The following is a 25,129-nucleotide window of genomic DNA, read 5'->3' on the forward strand; positions in this document are numbered from 1 at the left end:
TTCCCCAACAAAAGTACTGTTTATTAATTGTCAATATTGAATTACCCTGCATGATAATTTCAACTCAGTTTTAAGGATCAAATTGATCCTTAATTGTTACTTATTAATTTATTTACCAAACAGATTTATATGACTGCCCAATGCACACAGTGACTCTGGGTAATGTACAATGTCTCTAATTATTCATCATCATACCTAACTGGTAGCTAATACAAAGGGAAAAATCATTCCATATTTTCTAAAATATTAATCCTTGAAGCCCCCACTCCAGATTATAAAATATGTTTGATAAGCCTAACACATGATATCAGAGCTGCAAAAATTGGCATGACAATGGGATAGCAGCAAAGAGATAACCATTGGCATATATGATTGTTTAAACTTTTGAAACCCAGAATAACAATATATTTACATTCAATGATCTGAGAATTTTAAGATGAAATAAAATATTATCTCTGGGTACTGATTGTTTAAATGGCAAATCTGTTGTTAAAACATGCATTATCTGAAATAAAAATGTAATTTTTACCAGAACATTCATTTTTATCCAAAAATTTTCACCAAACGATTCAGTTTTCAATGTTTCAGTTTAGAGATTAAAAGGGCTGGTAAGAGATGGAAAATAAGAAGTGCGTGGGGAGAAGTATACACTATTGTGGGAAAAGAAGATAAAAGTGATGAGTACAACAGCTATTAGTAAAATGAACAAGAAGGTAGAATCCAACCTGGCATCAGCAACATCATCACCCTCAAATAAGCGTACAATAGCGAGTACGCTAGGCATTGAAAAAGCGAGTTCAACAACAAACCATCAGTGCATGCAAGCAACATTAATTATGATACAGGAAACAATGATGAAGATGCAAGAAACAATTACAAAAAATCATGAGGAGACTAGGAAAAATTATGAAGAAATTAAAATGGAGGTGGGAGAAATGAACGATTAGATTAGAAGAACAGATGACAAAATAGGGAAAATACAAAATGAGATAACAAAAAATGAACAAAATATCTAAAAAGTAGAAACAAAGGTAGAACAAATGGAGAAAAAAATAGAAACAGTAGATCAGAAGCTGACTACAGTAAATAGGGAATTAAGAGGAAAAAATAATCTTCCTGGCAATGGAAAAAGCTGCTTTCTTTCTCCATTTTCAAAATATAGTAAAAGAGAAGGAGGAGGACCTAGGGGAAACAATTACAGAAATTGTGGAGAACATACTACAAAAAAATAAACAAGAAATAAGAAGGGACATAGATGATGTGTATTGAATTCACATGAACTTTGCTAGGAGACATGGACTTCCAAAATAAATACATGTATGCTTCACAAGAAAATCAGTAAGGGATGAAATATATAAGAAAGTGAGAGAAGAACAGATAACATACAAAGGAAGAGAAATACAAATCCTAAGACAAATACCAAAAAATAGTTAGAGATCAGAGACGACATTACCAGTTTCTTACATCACAACTAATAAGATACAATGTAATGTTCAGATGACTTACACCAGAGGGAGTTATGATCACTTGGCAGGAAAAAAGGTTTAAAATAGATACAATAGATAAGGTACACAGATTTTTCGAGCACCATTTCACAGCTGAGGAAGAACACTAGAGTAGAGGGGAACCAGACAGTAAAAGTCAAGAAGAATACTTAGTAGAAGAAAAGGAAGGAGAAAGAGGACATCGTATTTATTTTAGAAGAGCCATTAGAAACAGGAACCAAACTAATAAAAAATAGAGGAATTTTGCAAAGTAGCGGGACTTAAAATTAATAAGAGCAAAACAAAGATCATTACAAAAAAACTTACTAAAAAAACAAGAAAGAGAACTAGAAGAAATTATGGGAATGCAGATAGTAAAAAGGGTAAAATATTTAGGAATTTGGCTAACAGGGAAATGCTCAATAATTAAGGAAGACAATTATGATAAAACAATACAGAAAATTTAAAAATATTTGGAAAATTGGACAAAACTGCAAATAGCATTAATGGGAAGAATCTGCATAGTTAAAATGAACGTCCTACCAAAAATCTTGTTGCTATTCCAGGTAACACCAATAAATTTAGGGGAAAAAATTTCCGTAGATTTAAACAAATTAATAGCACAATTTATCTGGTTAGGAAAAAAAAAATCACAAATCAGGCTAAAATTATTACAGGACAATAGAGAGAAAGGAAGTTTTGGACTCCCAGATTGGGAGCTCTACTATCAGGCAGCAGCTCTCATCTGGATAAGGGACTGGATAAGCCTAAAGAACAAGAGAATCTTAACAATAGAAGGGCATAATTTAGAATTAGGTTGGCATTCCTTTATCTGGGACGGGAAAGACAAAACTCATGGTTACTTTCAAAGATAACAAATTAGAAATGCCCTACTTTAAACATGGTAAAAAAGAAAAAGAAAACATTGTAATCAAATCCCAATTTGGTTACTCACTATGGAAGCATTAATCTACCCAAACACATTGGATATAAATAAAATAATAAGATGCAAAGATATATTAGACAATCAGGAGAGATTAAAAACAAGGCAAAAATTTTAAAAAATGAGAGAATAAGATATAGATTGGTGGCCATAGCTACAAATAAAAGCATGGTACAAAAAAGATCGAGAAATGGACAAATTCTATAAGGAGCCATAAGAATTAGATAAAATTCTACAGGGAACCAAAGAGAAATTGATCAAAAAAATATATCACTACTTTATTAAGATTTAAGATGGAAGAAGTTGTAGTGAAAGACACCATGATAATATGCGTGATGAATTTTGGATATACTATAGCATTGGAAGAATGGGAACACATTTGGGAAACAAACTATAAATTAACAATGGCAATGGCATATAGGGAGAACATATATAAGATGTTTTACAGATGGCATCTACCACCTGTGAGAATTGCAAGAATGTTCCCAGAATACTCCCCAGCCTGCTGGAAGTGCAATCAACAACATGGAACAAACTATCATATGTGGTGGATGTGCGCATTTGCAAAAAAATACTGGACAAAAATAAAAGACTGGCTTGAAGAGATCACTGCACATCAAATAGAACTAAAATCGGAATTATTTCTATTAGGAATAATTAAGGGAAAGTATAAGAAAAAAATCAAATACCTAATTCTACATGTAATTATGGGAGCAAGAATCTCATATGCACAGAATTGAAAAAAATAAACACATACCAATGGAAGATAACATGATAAAAAAATATTGGAATGCACCAAAATGGACAGGCTCACAAAAGAGCTAAAAGACAAAGAGGAATCAGAGTATTACTCAGTATAGGACTTATGGTATAATTAGCTGGAGGAAAGAGGAAAAAAGTAGGAAAGCAATAAAGAGAAGATCAAGAAACTACAAAACAAGCACAAAACTGCAGAATGAACAAGAGGAGGAAATACAAGATAGACTGTAGATAAAAATAGTATGAAATAAGAAAAATAAGAGAATTAAGTGTATATAACGGATGTTACATACGGAATTAATAGAAAAGATATATAAAACAAAATATGTATATCTACATAGATATAGTTATATAATATATATATGTACAGACAAATGAAATGCAATGGATATGTAAAAGTTGTAAAATGTGCTGCAAAGATGATATGATTGTATAAACAAAATTTAAAATTTAAAAATAAAAAATAAAAAAGAAGACAAGATGGTTCCCACAAATGACCCACAGCAACCTTCAAGAACAAGCCCTCCACTGTTACTAATTATTCCCAGTTTATTTACCCAAAATCACCCTGCTCTGAAAGAGAAGCAAAAGCTCTCCATTCAAGAAGCTATAGGGAACTAGTCCTCAACATAATCTCCTTAGGTGACAAGTCACCACCATCATTAAGAAACTAACTTTTGCTAGCTTTTGGCTGTGCACCAATACATAACCTCCCTCATCAGCCCAGGAGAACCACCCCCCTCCCCAGCCTTTGACCATCAACAACAGGCAAAACACTCCTTGTTGTAACAAGAGTGCTGTTGTCACACACACAAAATCTCGGGACTGCCACCAAGAACCAGATCTTTACTACCACTCATCCAGCTGCCAGATGCATTGCTACCACAAAATAGAAAAGCTGACAATAGCCTGAAAGGAAGTCTGAGTCCTGAAATCCAACACATTGGGCCAAGGTCTGACTCAGGATAAACTGGCACTCCACCAGAATGTGCCAAACATAACCAGATAGACTCCAAAGTGTCCACCAAAACACCATGCTCTCATGCCTGCCTCCAACATATTAACAATCCCACTCAATACAACCCAGGATTTCCCATCCAATACCCTATAATAATCCAAACTGAATATGAAGAGTTTACCCTTAAGGACTTCCTCATCTGCGAAGAAACCATTACGTATATATGAACAATAAAAATACAATTGTGCCTCTGTGACAATCAGTTTCCATTCAAGTAGTTGTTCATGTTTTTTTTAATTTAAATGCCTCCTATTTTATCAGCACTGACTGCAGTTTCTATGATATGCTTCCTTTATGTATGCTGATTTTGACTCTAAATTCATTAGCATTCATTCAGAATTCTATTTTGATCTATTGTTTGTTGTCCAGGAAAGCCCTTTGAGATCCAAACAGTTGTGACTCCTGCTGTTTCCAACATCATAGTTTCTATTCTACTTGGGAAGCGCTATGACTATGAAAATGCCACATTTCTACGACTTCTGAAGATAATCAGTGAAAATCTACGTCTTTCAGGGACCCCCAATATATCGGTAATCTAATATGTTGTTCGAAGAAAAAAATGCATGTAGTATAGGCAGATGTGTGTCATTTTACTTTATTGCTAAGCAAATCATTTTGCTTATCATAACAAGATTGTGTTCAAATAATAAAATGAGTATATCATATTCAAATTTTATATAGTTGCCTTGAAATATATGATGCAAGTCACCTTTTTCTGTGACATCACTTAGTGTCCCTTTTTTCTATAAGCAAATGCCCATGTTACTACTTGTGAATGGACTCAAATTGTAGGGTTGACAGCCTTCTATTGAAAAAACCATTTCAATCTCTTTCCTTCTCTCTCTCTCACACACACACCTTACTCCACAACTCTAAATGTACTAAATAGTTTCCTTGACTTGAATTTGCATTCAATTTCTTAGATTGATCATTCTCGTTGTTTGGGACTCAACAAGATGTGAGCGTGAGAAATTCATTTAAGAGTATACTGGAAAATGAACATTTATTCTCCCAATAATTGTGTGGAGATTCATGGGATTTGGGCTTTAGTGAATTTGAAATATTGACTATGTACAGCTTCCTCAATCATGTGCTTTTGCTTATTATTGGGGTTTATTTTTGTAGGCTTATGAAACATCATTTTCATTAAAAAAAAAAGCTTTGAGATGTCTGACAATTGTATTCAGAGTACTGTATTTTTCGGAGTATAAAACATACTTTTTCTCCCTAAAAGAAAGTGAAAATTTGGGTGTGTCTTTAATACTGAATGTAGCCCCACTGACCCCAACCCTTTGGCTCTGCCACCCAGCAATTTACCTCTTCGCAGCAAACAGGGGCTTGCAAGGCTTCAATAGACTATAACAATCCCTGCAGCCTGAAACAGCTGATGATCGGGAGAAATTGAAAATGAAATTGCGGTTTGCTCCATGAGGCAAATTGCTGGAAGACAGAGGCAGACTTTTTTTCTTGTGCTAATCAGGCTGTTTGCTGCAAGGAGGTAAGTCAACAACTATAAATGCCTATAGAATGTTCAAATTATTAGACTTATTTTTTAAAGACTGCTTTATTATTATTCTAGACAACTTAACAAAATGAAGAAGCTTTTTAAAATAAATGCTTGGTTTGAAGAGGCCCGGTGCTATTGTTTTAAAAAGTGCTATACTTTTAAATGGCAGAGAATAACTGTACTTCCAGAAAGCATATCAATTTTAACAGCATCTGTACAAGTATAGTCTGAAATATAACACTACAAAGTGTATATTGTCTGTACTGTTTGCTGTTTGTTGCAAGGAGGCAAATTGCTGGGAGGCAGAGGGAGATATTTTTCCCTTGTTTTGCTCCCCAAAAGCTAGGTGTGTTTTATACTTCGGAGCATCTTATACTCTGAAAAATACGGTATTCAATGTTCTTAATATATGTTTTCCTTCATCATTCTTTCAGCTATATAACATGTTTCCTAAGCTGAGCTTCCTTTTGAGTACACGTAAAAAAATAATTAATAACAGAAAGGAGTTCCACGATTTCATACAGACTACCTTCATAGAATATCTCAAAAATCTTGATGAAAATGACCAAAGGAGTTTTATTGATTCATTTCTTATTCGGCAAAGAGAGGTAATGGATTATTTTATATATGCCTTGAATTACAAGTGATTTTTAACATTTTAAAAAATATCCCTACTTGTAAATTACATGTGGTTAGTAAAAAGTCTTGCTTTAGAAATTTGTGTGTCAACAGGGGGGGAACAAATTTGTTCTCCTTTCTAATCATTCCTTCTTGATTATTTGTTTCAGAGTCTGCAGTCATTTCAATTACAGTCAATTTACTGTGTTGTCACTGTTTGCATTAAACAGACTCTGTGTGTGTGTGTGTGTGTGTGTGTGTGTGTGTGTGTGTGTGTGTATGCTGGTCTTGTTGTATTCGGGTCTTTTCGTGTGTAAGATACTCTCAATCTTACATGGGAAAAGACCCGAATACAACACGACCAACATTCCTACACCTGTATATATGTGTGTGTGTGTGTGTGTGTGTGCGTGTGCGTGCATGCATGCATGCATACTTGTTTTTGTAGATTTTCACGGGTGTAGGTATGCTGGTCTTGTTGTATTCAGGACTTTTCCCATGTAAGATTGAGATTGTCATGGCAATGTTTCGGCGAGGTCCCACTCGCCATCTTCAGGTGTTTTCTTTTGTGTTGTTAACAACCTGGGTGGTGGGTGGGGTTCATTTGTTGACTAGGGCTGGCAGGTGGGAGGTATCATCATGTTTATTCATGTTGTGGGAGTGTTTCTCTATTTCGATGGCTTCCATAATTATTCTCTTGTTGAAGTGTTCTGTTTTGGAGATTAATTTGGTTCCTACAAAATCAATTTCATGTCCTGTTGCTTTAAGGTGCTGGGAAAGGGAGGAAGTTTTTTCTTTTTTTTCTGACTGCATTCTTGTGTTCCTCCTGAAAACTGAATTACACACTCTCACAAACATATTAATCTCCAACGGATTCCAAAGAAAAACAATTACCAACCTAATCCAAAGGGAGACTCCCCCCAAGAACCGAGACACAGAACAGGACAACGGCATCGCCGTCCTCCCTTACATCAAAGGCACCACAGATAAAATCAGCAAAATTCTCCACAAGCACAATATCAAGACAACCTTAAACACTGACCCAAAAATAGGCAACATCTTAAGAAACCCCAAAAACAAGATCCAGCTAGAAAACCAAGGAGTCTACGAAATACCATGCAAAATCTGCCCTGTCACATACATTGGACAACTAATAGGAGAATAAATGCACACATCGCAGAACACAACAATGCAGTCAGAAAAAAAGAAAGAACTTCCTCCCTTTTCCACCACCTTAAAGCAACAGGGCATGAAATTGATTTTGAAGGAACCCCCACAACATGAATAAATGTGACGATACCTCCCACCTACCAGACATCTGGAAACCAGGTGTAGTCAACAAACGAACTCCACCCACCACCCAGGTCATTACAACACAAAAGAAAACACCAGCCTGAAGATGGCGTGTGGGACCTCGCTGAAATGTTGCCAAGACAATCTCAATCTTACACGGGAAAAGACCCGAATACAACATGCCACCTCGGTCATGCCAGGGCAACCTTCTGCCCACCCACCAGCCCACCCATTGAGTGGTGGCTGGGTGGGCACCGGTGAGCCCCGCTGCTGAGTGAGGACTGGCTGGGCAGCGCCCCCTGTTAACCACCCTCTCCTGGGCCATGCCCGCGCCCCTACCTGGCCAGTCTGCTGAGTAGAAGGAGGCGGCGGGGATGCATTGCTAGGCGGCCAGCAGGGCGGAGGTGGGTGCGGCACTGCCGCACTTGCCCTTGGGGCTTTTCTTATGGACATGTTGGCTGATGCTGCTTCAGGGCGCCCCAGGCGCCGGCTCCTCTGAGTGCAGCCCATTCCCCCTCCCAACAAGACCATTTTCTTTTTTAAAACGCCTCTGCAGATGATCTTGAAAACCCGCGAGGTTGCTTTGGGAGGGGGAAGACAGGCAGCATTCCCCCCCACCCCATCCCTGGTTGCCTGCAGCCTCGGAGCCTGCAGCAGCTTGCACAGTAAAGGCAATTAAGAACTTCTCTCGCTCGTGAGATTTTCTTTATTGTGCAAAGGCTTGCTTTAAGGCTGCAGGCTCCGAGGCTGCAGGCACCCAGGGAGGGGGCAGGGGGAAATGCTGCCCATCTGTCCCCTTCCAAAGCAACCTTGCAGGTTTTCAAGATCACCCGGAGAGGCGTTTTTTAAAAAGAAAATCCTGAAAAGCCACAAGATTTGGAGAGACAGGCAGCCAGTCTTTTTTTGGGGGGGGAGGGAATCTCCAGAACCAGGAGCGCAACCCGCATGGGTTCAAAGAGCAAAAGAAAGGGACAGGAGAGGAGTTTGGCTGTTTGAAAAGCCCTGCTTGGAACTCCTCTCCTGTCCCTTCTTTTGCTGTCTGTACATGCAGTGCGGGTTGCGCTTCCTTTTCTTTTATAGCCAGCTTGTTTCCAATTGGGGGAGGGGGGAAGAAATCGATTTTTTCCATCCTTCTCCATGGATCCCCACCCCAATTGGAAATGAGCTGGCTATGAAAGAAAAAGGAGCACAACCCGCACGGCTTGTTCAAAGAGCAAAAGAAGGGACAGGAGAGGAGTTTGGCTGTTCGAAAAGCCCTGCTTGGAACTCCTCTCCTGTCCCTATTTGCAGCAACAGGGGCCAGGAGCGGTACCACCGTTCCCAGAAGTTAATTACTTCCGGGTTCACCGACCATCCGGTTCGCGCGAACCAGGGCGATCCGGGAGGAACCCACCCCTGAATTAGACAGTGGGAAAAGGTAGACTTGGGAGGAAACGTTAGATTGCATAGACAAGTAGAGGGAATAAAAGACCTAAGGGACAAATATGGGAGGAAAACTAAAAAGAAAATAAGATTAAAGGATCGGAAGTGGGTAAAAGATGAAAAATAAGGGAAAATAGCGCAAAATAATAATTTTATGAATATATTTCCATAATGTGTATTAATACCAGAATTATAGAAGTTGGATTATTATTTTAGCAGTGTGACAGATATCAGGATAACATTGTAATAAAAATGGATATGAAGAATGGGAAAAATAGACTTTGAATGACTGCACTACTAAATATGTATAAAAATATGAATAACAGTGGAACTTAAGGGGTGATTAGGGTGTGTGTGTGTGTGTGTGTGTATTAATAATATAATTATATGGTTTGAAGAACTGGAAAGAACATGAATAGAAATACCTTAAATGTATAAATGATTGTGATTGATACTAAAACTGTATAAGGAGATATTGAAAAATGGAAGAATGAAGGATGGAACATTGATTTAACTATGGAAATAAGAACAACAAAAGATGGAAAACACATTTTTGAATAGTATAGTGATATGAAAGAGGGGAAAAGTTAAAATAGGGGTAGAAAATAGGGGGGGAAATAATAATTATATATTAATATGTTAAGATATACAAAAGGACAGAAAGATGGTTCAGAAAGGAAGGGTGATAATAAAAGACATGTATAAATAATATGAAGCAATGGAAATAAAATGTAATATTTAGGAATAATAAGATTATAAGACTTTCTTTCTTTCTATAAAAAAGCTGGTAAGAATAAAATCCTTATTATCCAATGCAAGTTGGGTGACTCACTACCGTAAAATGAATTATCACTGCTTATGGAAAGTGAAAATGATTTATAGTTCAATAGTAAACAATGAAAAAACAAAGAAAAAATTGTAAATAGTTGTCAAATAAGTCAGCAATCACTAGTCTATTAAAGTACAGATAAAAATAGGAGAATTTTAAAAGTGCAGTTAAAACAAAGGTATGCATAAAACAAATAAACAACTGAAGGGCAAATATTGGTTAAAAACACAACTATCTAATTGCTTCTTACCGATTGCAGTCTTCAAGATCTCTCTACTTCAAAGGTTCATGATCATCCAAAAATAATCTTCTGCTCACATTTATGGTGGAGCAGTGGTTAGAATGCAATACTGCAGGCTACTTCTGCTGCCTACAATTAGGCAGTTCAAATCTCACCATGCTCAAGGTTGACTCAGCCTTTCATCCCAGATTGTGGGGCCAATATGCTGACTCTGAAAACCGCTTAGAGAGGGCTGTAAAAGCACTTTGAAATGGTATATGTCTAAGTACTATTGCTATTCAGTGACAGACAGAAAAAATTGCCTGCCACTCATCACATCATCTTGAGGGAAGACCCTCAGCAGTCCATTCTCCTGATTGTTTTTCCATTGTAGCTATAATTCTATAGTCTAATTCTTTTGAGAATGGTGCCCTTCTTTTCTTCATTCTGTTCTTCCTTTTGCCAATTATATATTTTAGACTGATGACAGAGACTGTCTTATCAGATTCTGTAAGCGTTTCTTTTAGAGAAAAGGGTGAAATAAAATGCAATGAAAACAAAGTAAGTAAGTTAATATATAGCAGGTTCAATGCACTATGTCAATGTTTTTCTTTGTATAGTCATCAATATTCATGACTAATGCAGATGACTTTTCTCAACATTTACTCTTTTATTTCCTTTCCTCTAAAGAAGTACGGCATCTGTCACTATTTTGGGGTGACAGCTTCAATAGTCCTTTATCATTTTGTAAAAGGTAAATGATGCCTCCAAATCTGGACTCCACTAAAGTATATAGTCCACTAATGAAGAAGTGTCCTATTAATCTTCTAAAATTTAGATTGTATGAGTATATTGTATTTCCTTAGTAATTGTTCTCTTTTTTTAAAATACACTTCAGGAAAATAAGAAAATGACTAATGGATATTTCCATAATGAAAATCTTAAAGCTCTTTCGGGTAACTTATTTGCTGCTGGTACAGAAACAACTGGAAGCACTCTGTGCTGGGCCATACTCCTGATGATGAAATACCCAGAAATCCAGAGTAAGCATGTTTCATTTTATTGGCTTCCAATCAAAAATGGAATAGTAATTAAAAGAAGTCTTTGGGTAGATGAGAGTGTTATTTGCACAAGGAAAAAGAGGAAGTAAGAATAAATTGTCCTTTCTGTTGATATTTTAAGGAACTCATCAATGTGAGAATATGAAGAAAGAAGTATGATATTTCTCCATTGAGGATTCACACATCTATGTTTCATTTTATGCTCTCATCACCCACTCTACTATTTCTTAGAAGAATAGCAGATCACACCGTAATATGAGCCAAGACTGTTCTGTTAAGCATGATGTATTTCAATCATGATATGAACTTGACTCATCTCTATGTGCTCCACCCAACCTTTCATTCTTTCTAGAGTTTGAAAATGTAAACTGATAGTCAATTAATAATCCATCTCTCCTCTGGATACAAATATTAATAAACAAGGAAAAATATGGCAAAATGCTAACATAAAAGATCATAGCTTTATGTTATTAGATATGCACTATAGATGTATTTAGCTGTTTAATCATTCTGAATCTTCTTAAGTTAAAACTTTCAAATATTATCCTTACTATTTTTAAAAATTGTCGCTAACATTTTCTGTATCTATTTTCTTTAGAGAATAATATTGTGTTTCTCTAATGTACAGATAGTCATCAACTTACAACCACAATTGGAACTGGAACTTCCATTGCTAAACGAGACAATTATTAACTGAGTCATACCCAATTTTTAAAAAAAATTGCAACAGTTAAGTGAATCACCACAGTTGTTAGATGAATCAATTGTTCATTAAGCAAATGCGGCTTCCCACATTGACCCTGCTTGTCAGAAGCCAGCTGACAAATTCACAAATTACCATCACTTGACCACAGAGAGCTGCAACTATCCAAAATACATGCTGGTTGTCAAGTGCTTTGATTTTGATCTCATAACCGCAGGGATGCTATAATGTTTGCAAGGGTGAAGATTGGTTATGCATAATTTTTTCAGTGCCATTGTAACTTCAAGCAGTTGCTAAATAAATGGTTGTAAGTCAAAGACTATCTGTGCAACCAAGTCCTTCATGTTCTATTCTTCACAATTTGAAATTTTTACATAAACTCCAATTTAAAACAAAATTCAAGCAACGAGTCATCTTGATACATAATCTATTCTCCCAGGGAAGGTCCAAGAAGAAATTGCAAAGGAGATTGGGGTTCGTCAGCCAAGGACAGAAGACCGATTCAAAATGCCTTACACCAACGCTGTAATTCATGAGGTCCAAAGGTTTGCTGATATTGTTCCAACTAACTTGCCACATGCAACCACCATGGACATAACTTTCAAAGGCTTCTTCATTCCCAAGGTGATCACTCTGAAATTACTGCATTGTACAGGTTCCAATCTTTTTAAATACCGTATAAACCATTTTTACCTACTAAAGTACACTTTTAGTTCAAACAGAATAGAGCTGAAAAGATCCTTGGAGGTCTTCTAGTCCAACCCTCTGCTCAAGCAAGAAACCCTATATCATTTCAGACAAGTGACTGTCTAGTCTCTTTTTAAAAACCTTCAGTGATGAAGCACCCACAGGTTCTGAAGACAAACTGTTCCACTGGTTAATTGTTCTCTCTGTCAGGAAGTTTCTCAATTCCAGGTTGCTTCGCTCCTTGATTAGATTCCACCCATTGTTTTTTGTCCTGCCCTCTGGTGCTTTAGAAAATAAGTTGACCCCCTCCTCTTTGTGGCAACCTCTCAAATACTGTAATACTGCTATCATATCCCCCACTCTTTTCTCTAGGCTAGCCAAACCCAAACTGCACCTGTTGCTCATGTTTTGTCTGCAGGCCCTTAATCATTTTATTTGCTTTTCTTTGCATTTTTTCCAAATTCTCAACATCTTTTTTTGCAATGTGGTGACCAAAACTGGTTGCAGTATTCCAGATGTGGCCTTATTAAGGCTTTATAAAGTGGTACTAATACTTTACGTGATTTTGATTCTATGCCTATGTTTATACAACCAAGGGTTATATTAGCTTTTTTGGCTGTTGCTGCACACTGCTGGCTCATATTTAAAGTGATTGACCACTAGTCTCCAAGATCTTTCTCACAATTATAGTTTTTGAGCCAGGTTTCACCTAATCTGTACTTGTACCTTTGGTTTTTCCTGCCTAGGTGTAAAACTTTGCTTTTTTCCACATTAAATTCCTTTTTGTTGAATAGGGCCAAGTCTGTCAAGATCTTTTTGAATCCCGATCTTTTGGGGTGTTGGCTATTCCTGTCAGCCTACAGTAGTGTCATCTACAAATTTGATGACTTCTCTTCTATTCCCTCATCTAAGTCATTTTTGAAGATATTGATGATATTGAACCTAAGATGGAATCTTGTGGTACCCCACTGCTTACTTTCCTTCATGTAGATATAGTTATTGAATTATTGAGCACTGATACTCTATTTCCCTATTGTTCCTTACAATGTTTTTAAACCTTTGTCTTTCTCCTTGCCTAGTATTTATTCAAAATTCATATATTTCCAGTGTCATTTTAAAAATGTAATTACTTCTATAATAATGTATTAAATAGTCACACTTTTTAATATAGGATTTCCCTTTTGATGTTTAGGGCATGCAAATTGTTCCTTTGCTATCATCAGTGCTCCATGATGAATCTCAGTGGGAGAAACCCTATAAATTTTATCCTGAGCATTTTCTTGACTCTGAAGGAAAATTTATGAAGAGGGATGCATTCATGCCATTTTCTGCAGGTAATATTCTCTATATATGTGTCCATGTGTCCATGCATAATGGGCAATGCTTTATATTTTGGAAAGAAAAGTTCACAAGATACAGTGGAGCATTTGAGAAAGTAATAATAAAACTATGATGTAATAACTTCCATTTAACAGAATTTAGAATAAGATTGCCTGATGCGCCCACAAACTTACACTCCCTATGAGACTACACTATTATGACAACCATTAACTAAAAACAGTTAAGCTTCTGAACATAAAACAATCGTAACAGTTATTTGAGGGCCTGTCTCGTCCCATTGGAATTGGCCCGCCCCAACTATGCCAGCAGAGGAGCATGCTGTGGGTCCCATTGGCCAGGGTATTCCACCTGGCTGGGTCCAGAAGGGCCATTGCACCTGCCCCTTGAAGCATCTTTCTCCCCGGGGTGAGCTCAGATCCAATCCTCCTGACCTTCTGCAAGAGCTTAAAGAGCTGGCTCTGTCACTTGGCTTCAGGTTCCAATGTGGGGATTTCATGTTGGAGATGGTTAATACCGTATTTTTCAGACTGTAAGACGCACCTTTTTCCCTCAAAAAAGAGGCTGAAAATCTGGATGCATCTTATACACTGAATACGGCATTTTTTGCCTCCTGAAACCCCACCCCTTCACCAAAATGGCCATGCATAGCTTGTAGGAGGCTTTCAGAGAGCTCCTTGGGTCTGGGGAGGGCAGGAATGAGCCAAAAACGGCCCATTTTTTGGTAATTCCCCCCCCCCAGCCCCAAGGAGCACTTCATAAGCTGCCTAACACCTTTTTTTTACAAAAAATTGAGCCGTTTTCATGAAAAATGAGCCGGTTTTTGCTCATTTTTGCCCCTCCAGGAACACTCTACAAGCATTCTAAGGGCTATTCATGCCCATTTTTTGAAAAAAAAACAAAACCCAGCCATTTTCATGAAAAATGGGCCGTTTTTTGGAGGTTTGCAGCATGCAAAAACATCATCATCATCATTATTATCACAATTGTATCACAGCGGCCAGTTGTTTCGCTGGATTTGGCATTGATTACTAGTCAGGCCCCACTCAGGGGCCTAGGACGTTGTAACGTATTTTCATAATATCCGTGGGGATCCAAGCAGTACGGCTTTTTGCATTTGACTGATGGTGATTTTGTCAATTTTTAACTGTTTTAAATGTAATTCCAGTGCTTTTGGAATAGCACCCAGTGTGCCGATTACCACTGCTGGTTTGTGCCATAATCGTTGAATTTCTATTTTTAAATCCTGGTATTTCGTGATTTTTTCATGTTCCTTCTCGTCAACCCTGCTATCACCTGGTAGTGCGATGTCTATGATTGTAACCTTATTTTTCTCAACCAGTGTGATGTCTGGTGTATTATGCGCCAGTATTTTGTCCGTTTGTATACGAAAATCCCATAAGATCTTGACCATCTGATTTTCAATGACTTTTTCAGGCTTATATTCCCATCAGTTTGTTGTTGGTTTAATATTATAATTTTTGCACAAATTCCAGTGGATCATTTGTGCTACTGAATTGTGCCGCAATTTATAATCAGTCTGCACGATTTTTTTACAGCAGCTGAGTATGTGATCAACAGTTTCATCAGCTTCTTTGCAAAGTCTGCATTTGGCATCATCAGAGGATTTTTCGATTTTGGCCTTAATGGCATTTGTGCGGATAGCTTGTTCTTGCGCAGCCAGGATTAGTGACTGTTTCTTTCTTTAATGTACCTGTTGTTAACCATAACCAAGTTTGTTCACTGTCCACTTTATCTTTTATTTTTTCCAGAAATTGGCCATGCAGTGCTTTGTTCTGTCAACTCTCCATTCTTGATTTTATCACGTTTTCTATATTCTTGTTTCGTCTGTTGGGCCTTCAGTAGTTTTTTGTTCTTTACTTCAATTAATAGATGTTCTTGACTTTCTTTTAAATAATCAGCCAGTGCATGTTTTTCTTCTTCAACTGTTTGCTTCACTTGTAATAATCCTCTGCCACCTGATTTTCGAGGCAGTATAGTCTATCAGTATCACCACGTGGATGTAAACTGTAGTGCATTGTCATTAGTTTCCTGGTTTTTCGGTCCAAAATGTCCAAATCAGCTTGTGTCCAGTTAACTATACCAGCTGTGTATCTTATAACTGGTATTGCCCAGGTATTTATGGCCTTGATTGTATTTCCACCATTCAATTTAGATTTCAAAATTTTCCTAACTCTGTTGGTGTACTCTCGCCTGACAATAGTTTTTACTTCTCTATGCTTGATATTATCCAACTGCAGAATGCCTAAGTATTTGTAGGCTTCATTTTCGTTGCATTTAATTAGTTGGCCATTGGGCATTTCAATTCCCTCACATGCAGTGATTTTGCCTCTTTTTATGGATACAGTGGTGCATTTTTCCATGCCAAACTGCATTGAAATATCGGTGCTGAATACTCGGACTGTGTTTGTCAATGATTGGATTTCTATTTCTGACTTTCCATAGAGTTTCAAGTCATCCATATATAGTAAATGCGAAATTTTTTCAGCTTCTTTGGCTGTTTGGTAGCCTAATTTCATTTTTTTTAAGATTACTGATAGTGGGATCATTACGATGATGAAGAGAAGAGGTGAAAGTGAATCGCCCTGGATGATGATGATGATGATGATGATGATTATACAATTGTATCACAGCGGCCAGTTGTTTCACAGGATTTGGCATTGGTTACTAGTTGGGCCCCACCCAGGGGCCTAGGACGTCATAACGTATTTTCGTAATATGCATGCAGATCCAAGCAGTGCGGCTTTTTGCATTTGACTGATGGTGATTTTGTAAATTTTTAACTGTTTTAAATGTAATTCCAGTGCTTTTGGAATAGCACCCAGTGTGCCAATTACCACTGGAATTACCACTGCTGGTTTGTGCCATAGTCATTGAATTTCGATTTTTAAGTCCTGGTATTTTGCGATTTTTTCATGTTCCTTCTCGGCGACCCTGCTATCACCTGGTATTGCAATATCTATGATTGTAACCTTGTTTTTCTCAACCAGTGTGATGTCTGGTGTATTATGCGCCAGTATTTTGTCCGTTTGTATACGGAAATCCCACAAGATCTTGGCCATCTGATTTTTGGTGACTTTTTCAGGCTGATGTTCCCACCAGTTTGTTGCTGTTTTAATATTAAAATTTTTGCACAAATTCCAATGGATCATTTGTGCTACTGAATTGTGCCGCAATTTATAATCAGTCTGTGCGATTTTTTTTACAGCAGCTGAGTATGTGATCAACAGTTTCATCAGCTTCTTTGCAAAGTCTGCATTTGGCATCATCAGAGGATTTTTCGATTTTGGCCTTAATGGCATTTGTGCGGATAGCTTGTTCTTGCGCAGCCAGGATTAGTGACTCTGTTTCTTTCTTTAATGTACCTGTTGTTAACCATAACCAAGTTTGTTCACTGTCCATTTTATCTTTTATTTTTTCCAGAAATTGGCCATGCAGTGCTTTGTTGTGCCAACTCTTCATTCTTGATTTTATCACATCTTTTCTGTATTCTTGTTTCGTCTGTTGGGCCTTCAGTAGATTTTTGTTCTTTACTTCGATTAATTATTATTAATTATTATTATTATTATTATTATTATTATTATCTTCTTCAAAACCTTGGTATGTCTTATAGTCTGAAAAATATGGTAGATTAATACTAGATTTCACCACCTCCCCTTCTCATCCTACTCTCTCCCTCCTCATCTTTGGAGACTTGAGCATTTATATTTTATAGTATTTTATTTGTACTACTTATAGGTGTTGTATAGTTTTATCTTTTTAATATTGTAAACCATCCAGAGTTACCCTTGGTAATATCGGCAGCCAATAAATTTAATAAAAAATAAATAAGAAATAAGCAAGTGAAGGATTTGTGTGCACCTAGAAACAAATAAGATAATTATTAGAAGCCAGCACAGATTTGTTCAATACAGATTATGGTACACAAACCTTATTGCCTAAATTAATGGACCAGTGAAATGCTGTCAACATAACATACTTAGACTTCAGCAAGGTGTTTGACAAAGTAGCTACAACCTACTTCTTGGTAAGATAGAAAATATGGGATAGACAGTACCACCACTAGATGGATTCGCAATTGACTGACCAGATGGTAGTTTTCAACGGAACTACAGCTACATGGAGGGAAGCATGCAGTGGAGTACCACAAAGTTTGGTCTTGGCCTCTGTACACTTCAACATTTTCGGACTTCCTGGGGGCGGAGCCTGTCGCCGAAGGAGCTCAACGGAGCTCCTCTCAGGGTTCTGGTCTGTATATCTAATTAAGATCAATAGATATCACCCCTTTTTGGCAGAAAGGGGCAGGCAGAAGCTCAGGTGCTAGGATTTATTCGTAGTTCACAGCCCCTTTTCTTTTTTCTTTGGGCTGTGAACGGAGAAAAGATCCAGCGTAACTGAGCTCTTATCTCCAGCCAGTTCCTCTCAGCTGCTTTTTTTTTTTGCAGCCCTAGACAGGCGATCCCCCCCCTCAGGACAATGATAAACTGCTTAAAGCAACTTAAGACCAACACGAGCGGGTTTTACTCCTGTGATGTTCCTTTTTTTTAACTATCTAAACACCAGCCTCGTCTTCCTTTGAAACTTCTTTGTTCAATCGTGCTGCAAAATGGCGTTTTTACTATGTTGGTGATTGATGACGTAATTAACCGGCTTTATCTCCCCGGAGACTGCTACTCATTAACAAGCAAAATCTACAAATAACTTATTGAGAACTGAGCAGGTGAAGACACTGTTTATCTGTTTATTCTCAGCTTTTATCTATAATGCCTCCCAGGTCTAAGCAGGCAAAACGCTCCCCCCCGCATGTGCTTAAAGAACTTGTTAGTAAATCGCTGCCCTCGCCTCCTACACCCCCTACTGGAGATTCCTTAACACAGGAGCTTCTTTTTCAAATACTCAATGATTTTAAACAAGAAATCAAAGAATTTGTGCTGGATTTATGGGACAAAATACAGACTAAGATTGCCCTAATAAAGGTGGATATGTTTGAAGCTATGTCTACTTTGACAGATTATATCGAAGAAATGGAGACTAAACTGGAAACTTTGGAGGAGGCTAATTCTAATTTGACTTCCAACATCCAAGCATTACAACAAGAGATTAGAGATACTCAAACACAACTTATAATGATAAATTATAACAGAAAGGCGTTTGCAATAAGAGTCAGAGGACTGCCCGAAAAGAAAGGAGAGAACTTGAAACAGACGTTTGTAGAGGCTTTCAGTCAAGCGGTGGGAAGTCCGGGATTCAATTTTGATTGGAATATTCGAAAAATCTATCGCCAGAATTCGTGTGTAGCAGAACAGCGACAGCTTCCAAGAGACATAATTATATACTTTTTCACAAGAGAATCCAGAAATGCGATCATCCATAAGTTTTACAACAACAGGCTCCGAATCGATGGGCAAGATTTTTTGTCTTTAAAGAAATACCACTCCAGATGCTGCAAGCAAGGAGAGACTATACTTTTTTAACCCAAGAGCTTAAAAATCGTCAAATACAGTATAAATGGGAAGCTCCAGTTGGAATCACAGTTACACTCGAGAATCAAAGATTTCGTCTCAATTCTGTTTCGGAAGCTCGGGACTTTTATTATAAAACTCTGAAGGCGGGGCTTCTTGACTCACTCGGAAATGCGGAAAGACAAGGTGAAGGAAAGACAAGCAGCAATTTACTTGGTTACAAGATGGAGGGAGTTGTTCTCCCCCTACCGGAGAGGCAGAAGAGCGGAAACTGAGGATTTAGCCATATTTTCAAAGCAGCGGGAACACAATGGGCAGATGGTTTGCGGCCGGTGCATCCTTCGCTTTTGGGGGCACTCCCCTTTGCCCTGAGTGGTGGGGGCTGCAGTGTTTTCCCATTTAGCCATATTTTCAAAGCAGCGGTTATAAGGCAGAGGGTTGCCTTCTCTTTCCGGAAGGGCAGAAGAGTAAAGAATAAAGATCCAGCGATGTCTTTAAAATACTTTTTAAGCTCTTGGACTGATTAAAATTTTAGGATTCCTGTTTGGTATGAAATGGTAAAGCTGTGTACCGATGAGGAATGGAAAGAAGCATTGCTTATTTTGGACAGATATTGTATGGGATCTTTATAAGACTTATTTGAATTTTAATCCAAACTGCGCATGAATTGTTTTCTGGTGTGAGGAAAGCGGGGACCAAGATTTATTTGAATTGCGGTTTGGGATGAATGGAGTTGGGAGGAGTGGGGCAGAAGGGAAGGTGGAGCGGGACATCGATGAAGGGATCCTGGGACTGAATGAAGTGGTATGGATTTTGGGCACACATTTTACGGATTTACATGCTTGAAGTATAACATAAAAAGCTCAGGATTTTAAAGTGAAGAGCGAGATCCTAATCTTATGGAATTTGGGCTTGGGAGGAATGGAGATGAGAAACGAGGGGTAGGAAGATGAGTAGCGAAAGTATGATTAGACTGCTCTGTATTTGAAGGTAAATTGATTTTTGTATAAACTATTATTTGAATATAAGGTTAAGAAAGGCTATCTGGAGAGTCTACAGGAAGATGGGGGTAAATATCAAAGAAGCAAGGGACGAAGATAAAATATAAATGGAATGATCTATACTGTTTAAATTTTAAGAATGATGGGAGGCTGAGCATAATGCAAAAGATTTTTATTTTTTTTATTTTTTTTTCGTTTTTTTTCTTTTTCGGAGTGTTCTTTTTATTTTATTTTCATTATTATTGTTAATAAGATATTCTAGAAGGTGAATGGTACTGAACTGTGCCGGGTGTGGGACCTGGGAAGTCGGAGGGGATTAGGGAGGGGGGTTCATTGGGGGTGGGTGGGTGGGTGGAGATATAGTCTCAATATATAGAATAAGAAGAATACACTTGTATACTGTTGTTCCTTATCTTTTCTTTTTCTTTTTCTCTTTTTTTTTCTTTTTCTTTTTATTTTTTTTCCTTCTCTTTTCTTTTTAGCGCAATTTTTAGTAATTGAATAGATTAATGAATAGAGAAATGCACCAAAGTGAGAAGTAGAGGAAAAGAAGAGGGAGAAGTAAGGAGGGAAGAAGAGGGGAATGTAAGGAGGATGAGAGGGGAAGGAGGGTGAGGAAGGCGAGAAAGGAAGATAGGAGGGGAAAGGGAAGTAGGAGGGGTGATTGTTGGAGGGAGAAAGGAAAGTTGGAGGGGGAGAAGAAGGGGTGTATGAAAGCGACAGGTTGGGTTTATGATGAGTTGTGTTTAGGTTGGGTTTTTTTTTATTATATTATTATTATTGCAAATATTCAGTATATAAGTGAATGTACAAAATTGAAAAATGAAAATGAATAAAACATTTGAAACACAACATTTTCATAAATGATCTTGATGAGGGGATAGAAGTGTAACTCATCAAATTTGCAGATGAACTAAACTGGGGAGAATAGAAGGACATGATAACCGTCTTCCAGTACTTGAGGAGCTGTCACAAAGAAGAGGGGATTGACTTATTGTCTAGATCACTAGAGGGCAGGACAAGAAATAATGGGTGGAAGTTTGTTAAAGAAAGATACAACCTAGAAGTAAAGAAGAATTTTCTGACAGTAAGAGCAATTAATCAATAGAATAGCCATACTCCTAGAGTTGTAGGTGTTCCATCACTGGAGGTTTCCAGAAATAGACTGCACAACCATTTAACTGTATAAGCAGAGGGTTGGACTAGAAGACCTTCAAGGTCACTTCCAGGCCTATGCTTCTGTGAAGGAGTCTATGAGATGTTATGGCAGTCATATACTATAACTAACAAAGACATTGTTTATGTCAGGGGTCCCCAACCTGTGGGCCACAGCCCACTAGTGGGCTATGAGGGGTTTGCAAATGGGCTGTGGAAATGGCTGGCATGTGTGCACAGGTACATTCTCATTGCACAAGTAGCAGGCTAGCACATGCATGTGCACACTGCTTGTGCAAATGGAGCTGCATGCGCACTTGCCCGCTGCTCACACAGAACCATCCCTTCTCTCCCACACTGATTCACAAAGCTGGAAATGCTGGGAAACTCCGGTTTATGTCATCACTAGATTGTCATTATCATTCAAGGTTCTTCATGATATATTTGAAATCAATCTTTATCAAAATGAGGGGCTAAGGATACTTACTAAGAACATGAAGGCATTCTTAGAAATTGTTTAACTCATTCATAGGGGGGAGGAGTTCATGAAGGCATTCTTGGAAATTGTCTAACTCATTCATGTGGGGGGGGGGGAATTCATGAATATTAATATATACTTTCCCCCCTAAACACTACTAATTTATCATTGAGGTTGTGGATCAGGGGAACATTCTGACAACCAAGAGTTTAAAGAAAGATATCTCCTCCCCACAAATGAATTTTCAATAAAGGTATTCCTGTAGTTGCAATCACAATCTCTAGCTCAAGTGGGATGCTCAGTCAGCCTTCGTTTCAGGACATCATTGTAGAATGATACTTATGAAGGCTCATTCCTCTTTTAAGATTAGCATGTTTATGAAACATGCCTTATTTTTGTATTGCTGTATTTTAAATGTGAATGTTTTGTCATAATTGTGTCTTACTTCTCTCTCCATGACAATATGACATGTAAAATGGTTGAAGAAACCAATAAGCCTCTTCCCCCCCCCCCACCTTATGCTTTCCTCCAGGAAGGAGAATATGTGCAGGTGAGACCCTTGCCAAAATGGAGCTCTTCCTCTTCTTTACCAGCCTCCTTCAGAAATTTACCTTTCAACCAACCCCGGGAACATCTAAAAATGATCTGGATCTAACGCCTGCAATTGGATTTACAACCCCTCCTGTACCGTATAAGACCTGTGCCATTCCATGTTCATAAGACAAAAGACCTTCATAACAGCCTTTCTCAGTACGGGGAATGTGATTCTGTATAATCTTGTCTTAGGAGTCTGTCTGAAACTATACTATAATTATTTGCATACACACAAAATCTAGATTCTGAGAGTGAAAAGGGTAGAGAAATCATGCTAAGTTCTTGGTACTCTTATTGGTTATTTTTGTTTGTTTCCTTTTATCCTTTTTTCTCCTATTCAATTTTGTTAGTTTTGCTTTTTATTAAATTCATTTTAATCAATACAGATTTTTCACAATAATTATGTGTGTATGTATGTGTGTGTGTATACATACATACACAATACACACACACACACAAACACACACACACACACACAGACACACACACACATATATATATTGCATTTGTGCTGATAGATAAATAAATAAAATTATCAGTACAAATGCAACACAAATATAACAAAGGCAACATAAAAAAATGACTTTTTGCCTGGATGGCTCCTAGGGTGAACCTAAAGACAGAAAAGGGAAGCAGTATGCTCCCTCCCATATTTGGGCATACCAGGGGTTGTGCCACAATACACACACACACACACACACACACACACACACTCACATACATATACATAAAATTTGTTTGTTACAGGTTATCAATGTTAACAAAAACAATAATAATTGAAAAAGTCCATGTTCTAGACTTCTTAGGTTCCATGTTGTTCTGTGGACATAGTATAGTTAGATTTTAGTAAGGCATTTGACAAAGTAGACCACAACATACTTCTTGATAAGGTAGAAAAATGCAAGATAGACAGCATCACTACCTGATGGATCCGAAACTGGCTGACAAGCTACACTCAACGTGTAGTCCTTAATGAAACTAAATTTACATGTAGTTACTTACAACTACTTAATTAAACTACATGCCCCAAGAGTCTGTTTTAGGCCCAGTACTCTTCAATACCTTTATAAACGATTTAGATGAGAGAAGAGTTCATCAAATTTGCAGATGACACCAAGCTTGCAGGAATAGCCAACAGCCCAGATAGATCTTGACAAGCTTGAACACTGAGCCCTAAAATTTCATTCAATAGCAGCAACTGCAAGAGGGATCTTGGATTCCTAGAGGACAACTACTTAAATATGAGCCAACAGTGTGCTGCAGCCACCAAAGAAGCCAATGCAATCCTAGGCTGAAATAACAAAGGGATAGAGGCAAGATCATGTTAAGTTTTAATACTGATAAGGCCTTGGTAAGACCACATTTGGAATATTATATCCAGTTTCGGTCACCACAATACAAAAAAAGATGTTGAGATACTAGAAAGAGTTCAGAGAAGAGCAACAAAGAGGATTAGAGGGCTGGAGGCTAAAACATAGAAAGAATGATTGCAGGAATTGAGTAGTCTAGTGAAAAGAAGAACTAGGGGTGGCATTATAGCGGTGTTCCAATGTTTGACAGGCTGCACACAATGGATTTGAGGAGGCCTTATAAGACAATGTTAAAGGTAAACCTGATGACTAATAACTATGAATATTCCTAAATATATTGATGCTGGTATAAATTCTAGCAATTAATCAGGTTATCCAGTTAACTGATATGGTCCTTGCTGGTTCTAAGGAATCTATCAAAGTCTATAAAAAGGACATTAACTTGGTGTTTGCATTTGTTTAAATATGCTACAACAATTATTCAAAGAAAAATCTTTGTTAGTAGGATGCAATTTTTTCTGTTTATTTCAAGCTTGAACATATGGTTGGCATTGTCTTTGACTCTGTAAAGAAAGAAAATGTAAAAATTGTTACATTAATATATGTATTAAAAGAGATTCCTTGATTAACGTATTTTAAGAATATATTTATATTAGCATTTAAATATTTAAGAATATAATTATTCCTTTGGGACAATGTTAGATTGGGAACCTATAGTTTAAAATATTTTAAGAAATAAATAAAGCCACCTTTTGTGGATTTTCTTCCAGGTCAGAGAATACGTGCTGGGGAGAACCTTGTTAAAATGGAGCTATTCCTCTTTTTTACCAGCCTCTTTCAGAGAGTTACTTCTAGCCATCCCCAGGAACATCTAAAGATGATCTGGACCCCACTCCTGTTTTGGGACTTATGTCGCCCCCATTCTTTACAAAATCTGTGCTGTGTTATGTTAATCCAACAGAAAAAATCATAACAAGGTGTTTCCTTAGTCTTCGAAATGGCTTTATTTTAACAGAGAGGCAAACTCTGACAACATAATTCGATATTTATTTATTTATTTGTCTCCCATCTTTATTCATATTATAAACAACCCAATTTGGTGAACATATCCAATACATCTTACTACTCCTCTTTTCTCCACAACAATAACCTTGTGTACCTTGTGTGGTGGTTTGGTCTGAGAGTGTGACTGGCCCAAAGTCACCCATGTAGTAGTATCATGGCTA

General features: G+C 37.5%; 1 protein-coding gene across 3 annotated transcripts in view; it reads left to right on the top strand.

Moving 5' to 3' along the window:
* LOC116505849 (cytochrome P450 2K6-like) overlaps positions 1 to 25,018 on the top strand; it is a 35,763-nt gene extending 10,745 nt beyond the window's left edge. The window contains exons 4-9 of one of the 3 annotated variants that reach the window (XM_032213287.1): positions 4,574 to 4,734; positions 6,146 to 6,319; positions 10,992 to 11,136; positions 12,297 to 12,481; positions 13,737 to 13,878; positions 24,674 to 25,018. In XM_032213287.1, coding sequence (XP_032069178.1) covers positions 4,574 to 4,734; positions 6,146 to 6,319; positions 10,992 to 11,136; positions 12,297 to 12,481; positions 13,737 to 13,878; positions 24,674 to 24,876 — 1,010 coding nt within the window. In that variant the 3' untranslated portion in view covers positions 24,877 to 25,018. Of the gene's footprint in view, positions 1 to 4,573; positions 4,735 to 6,145; positions 6,320 to 10,991; positions 11,137 to 12,296; positions 12,482 to 13,736; positions 13,883 to 22,531; positions 23,058 to 24,673 lie in introns of those variants that run through there. The other 2 variants (XM_032213289.1, XM_032213288.1) reach the window with 2 other exon arrangements.
* Positions 25,019 to 25,129: the final 111 nt, after the last annotated feature.

Source organism: Thamnophis elegans, chromosome 3, assembly GCF_009769535.1.
Source record: "Thamnophis elegans isolate rThaEle1 chromosome 3, rThaEle1.pri, whole genome shotgun sequence".
Lineage (NCBI taxonomy): Eukaryota > Metazoa > Chordata > Lepidosauria > Squamata > Colubridae > Thamnophis > Thamnophis elegans.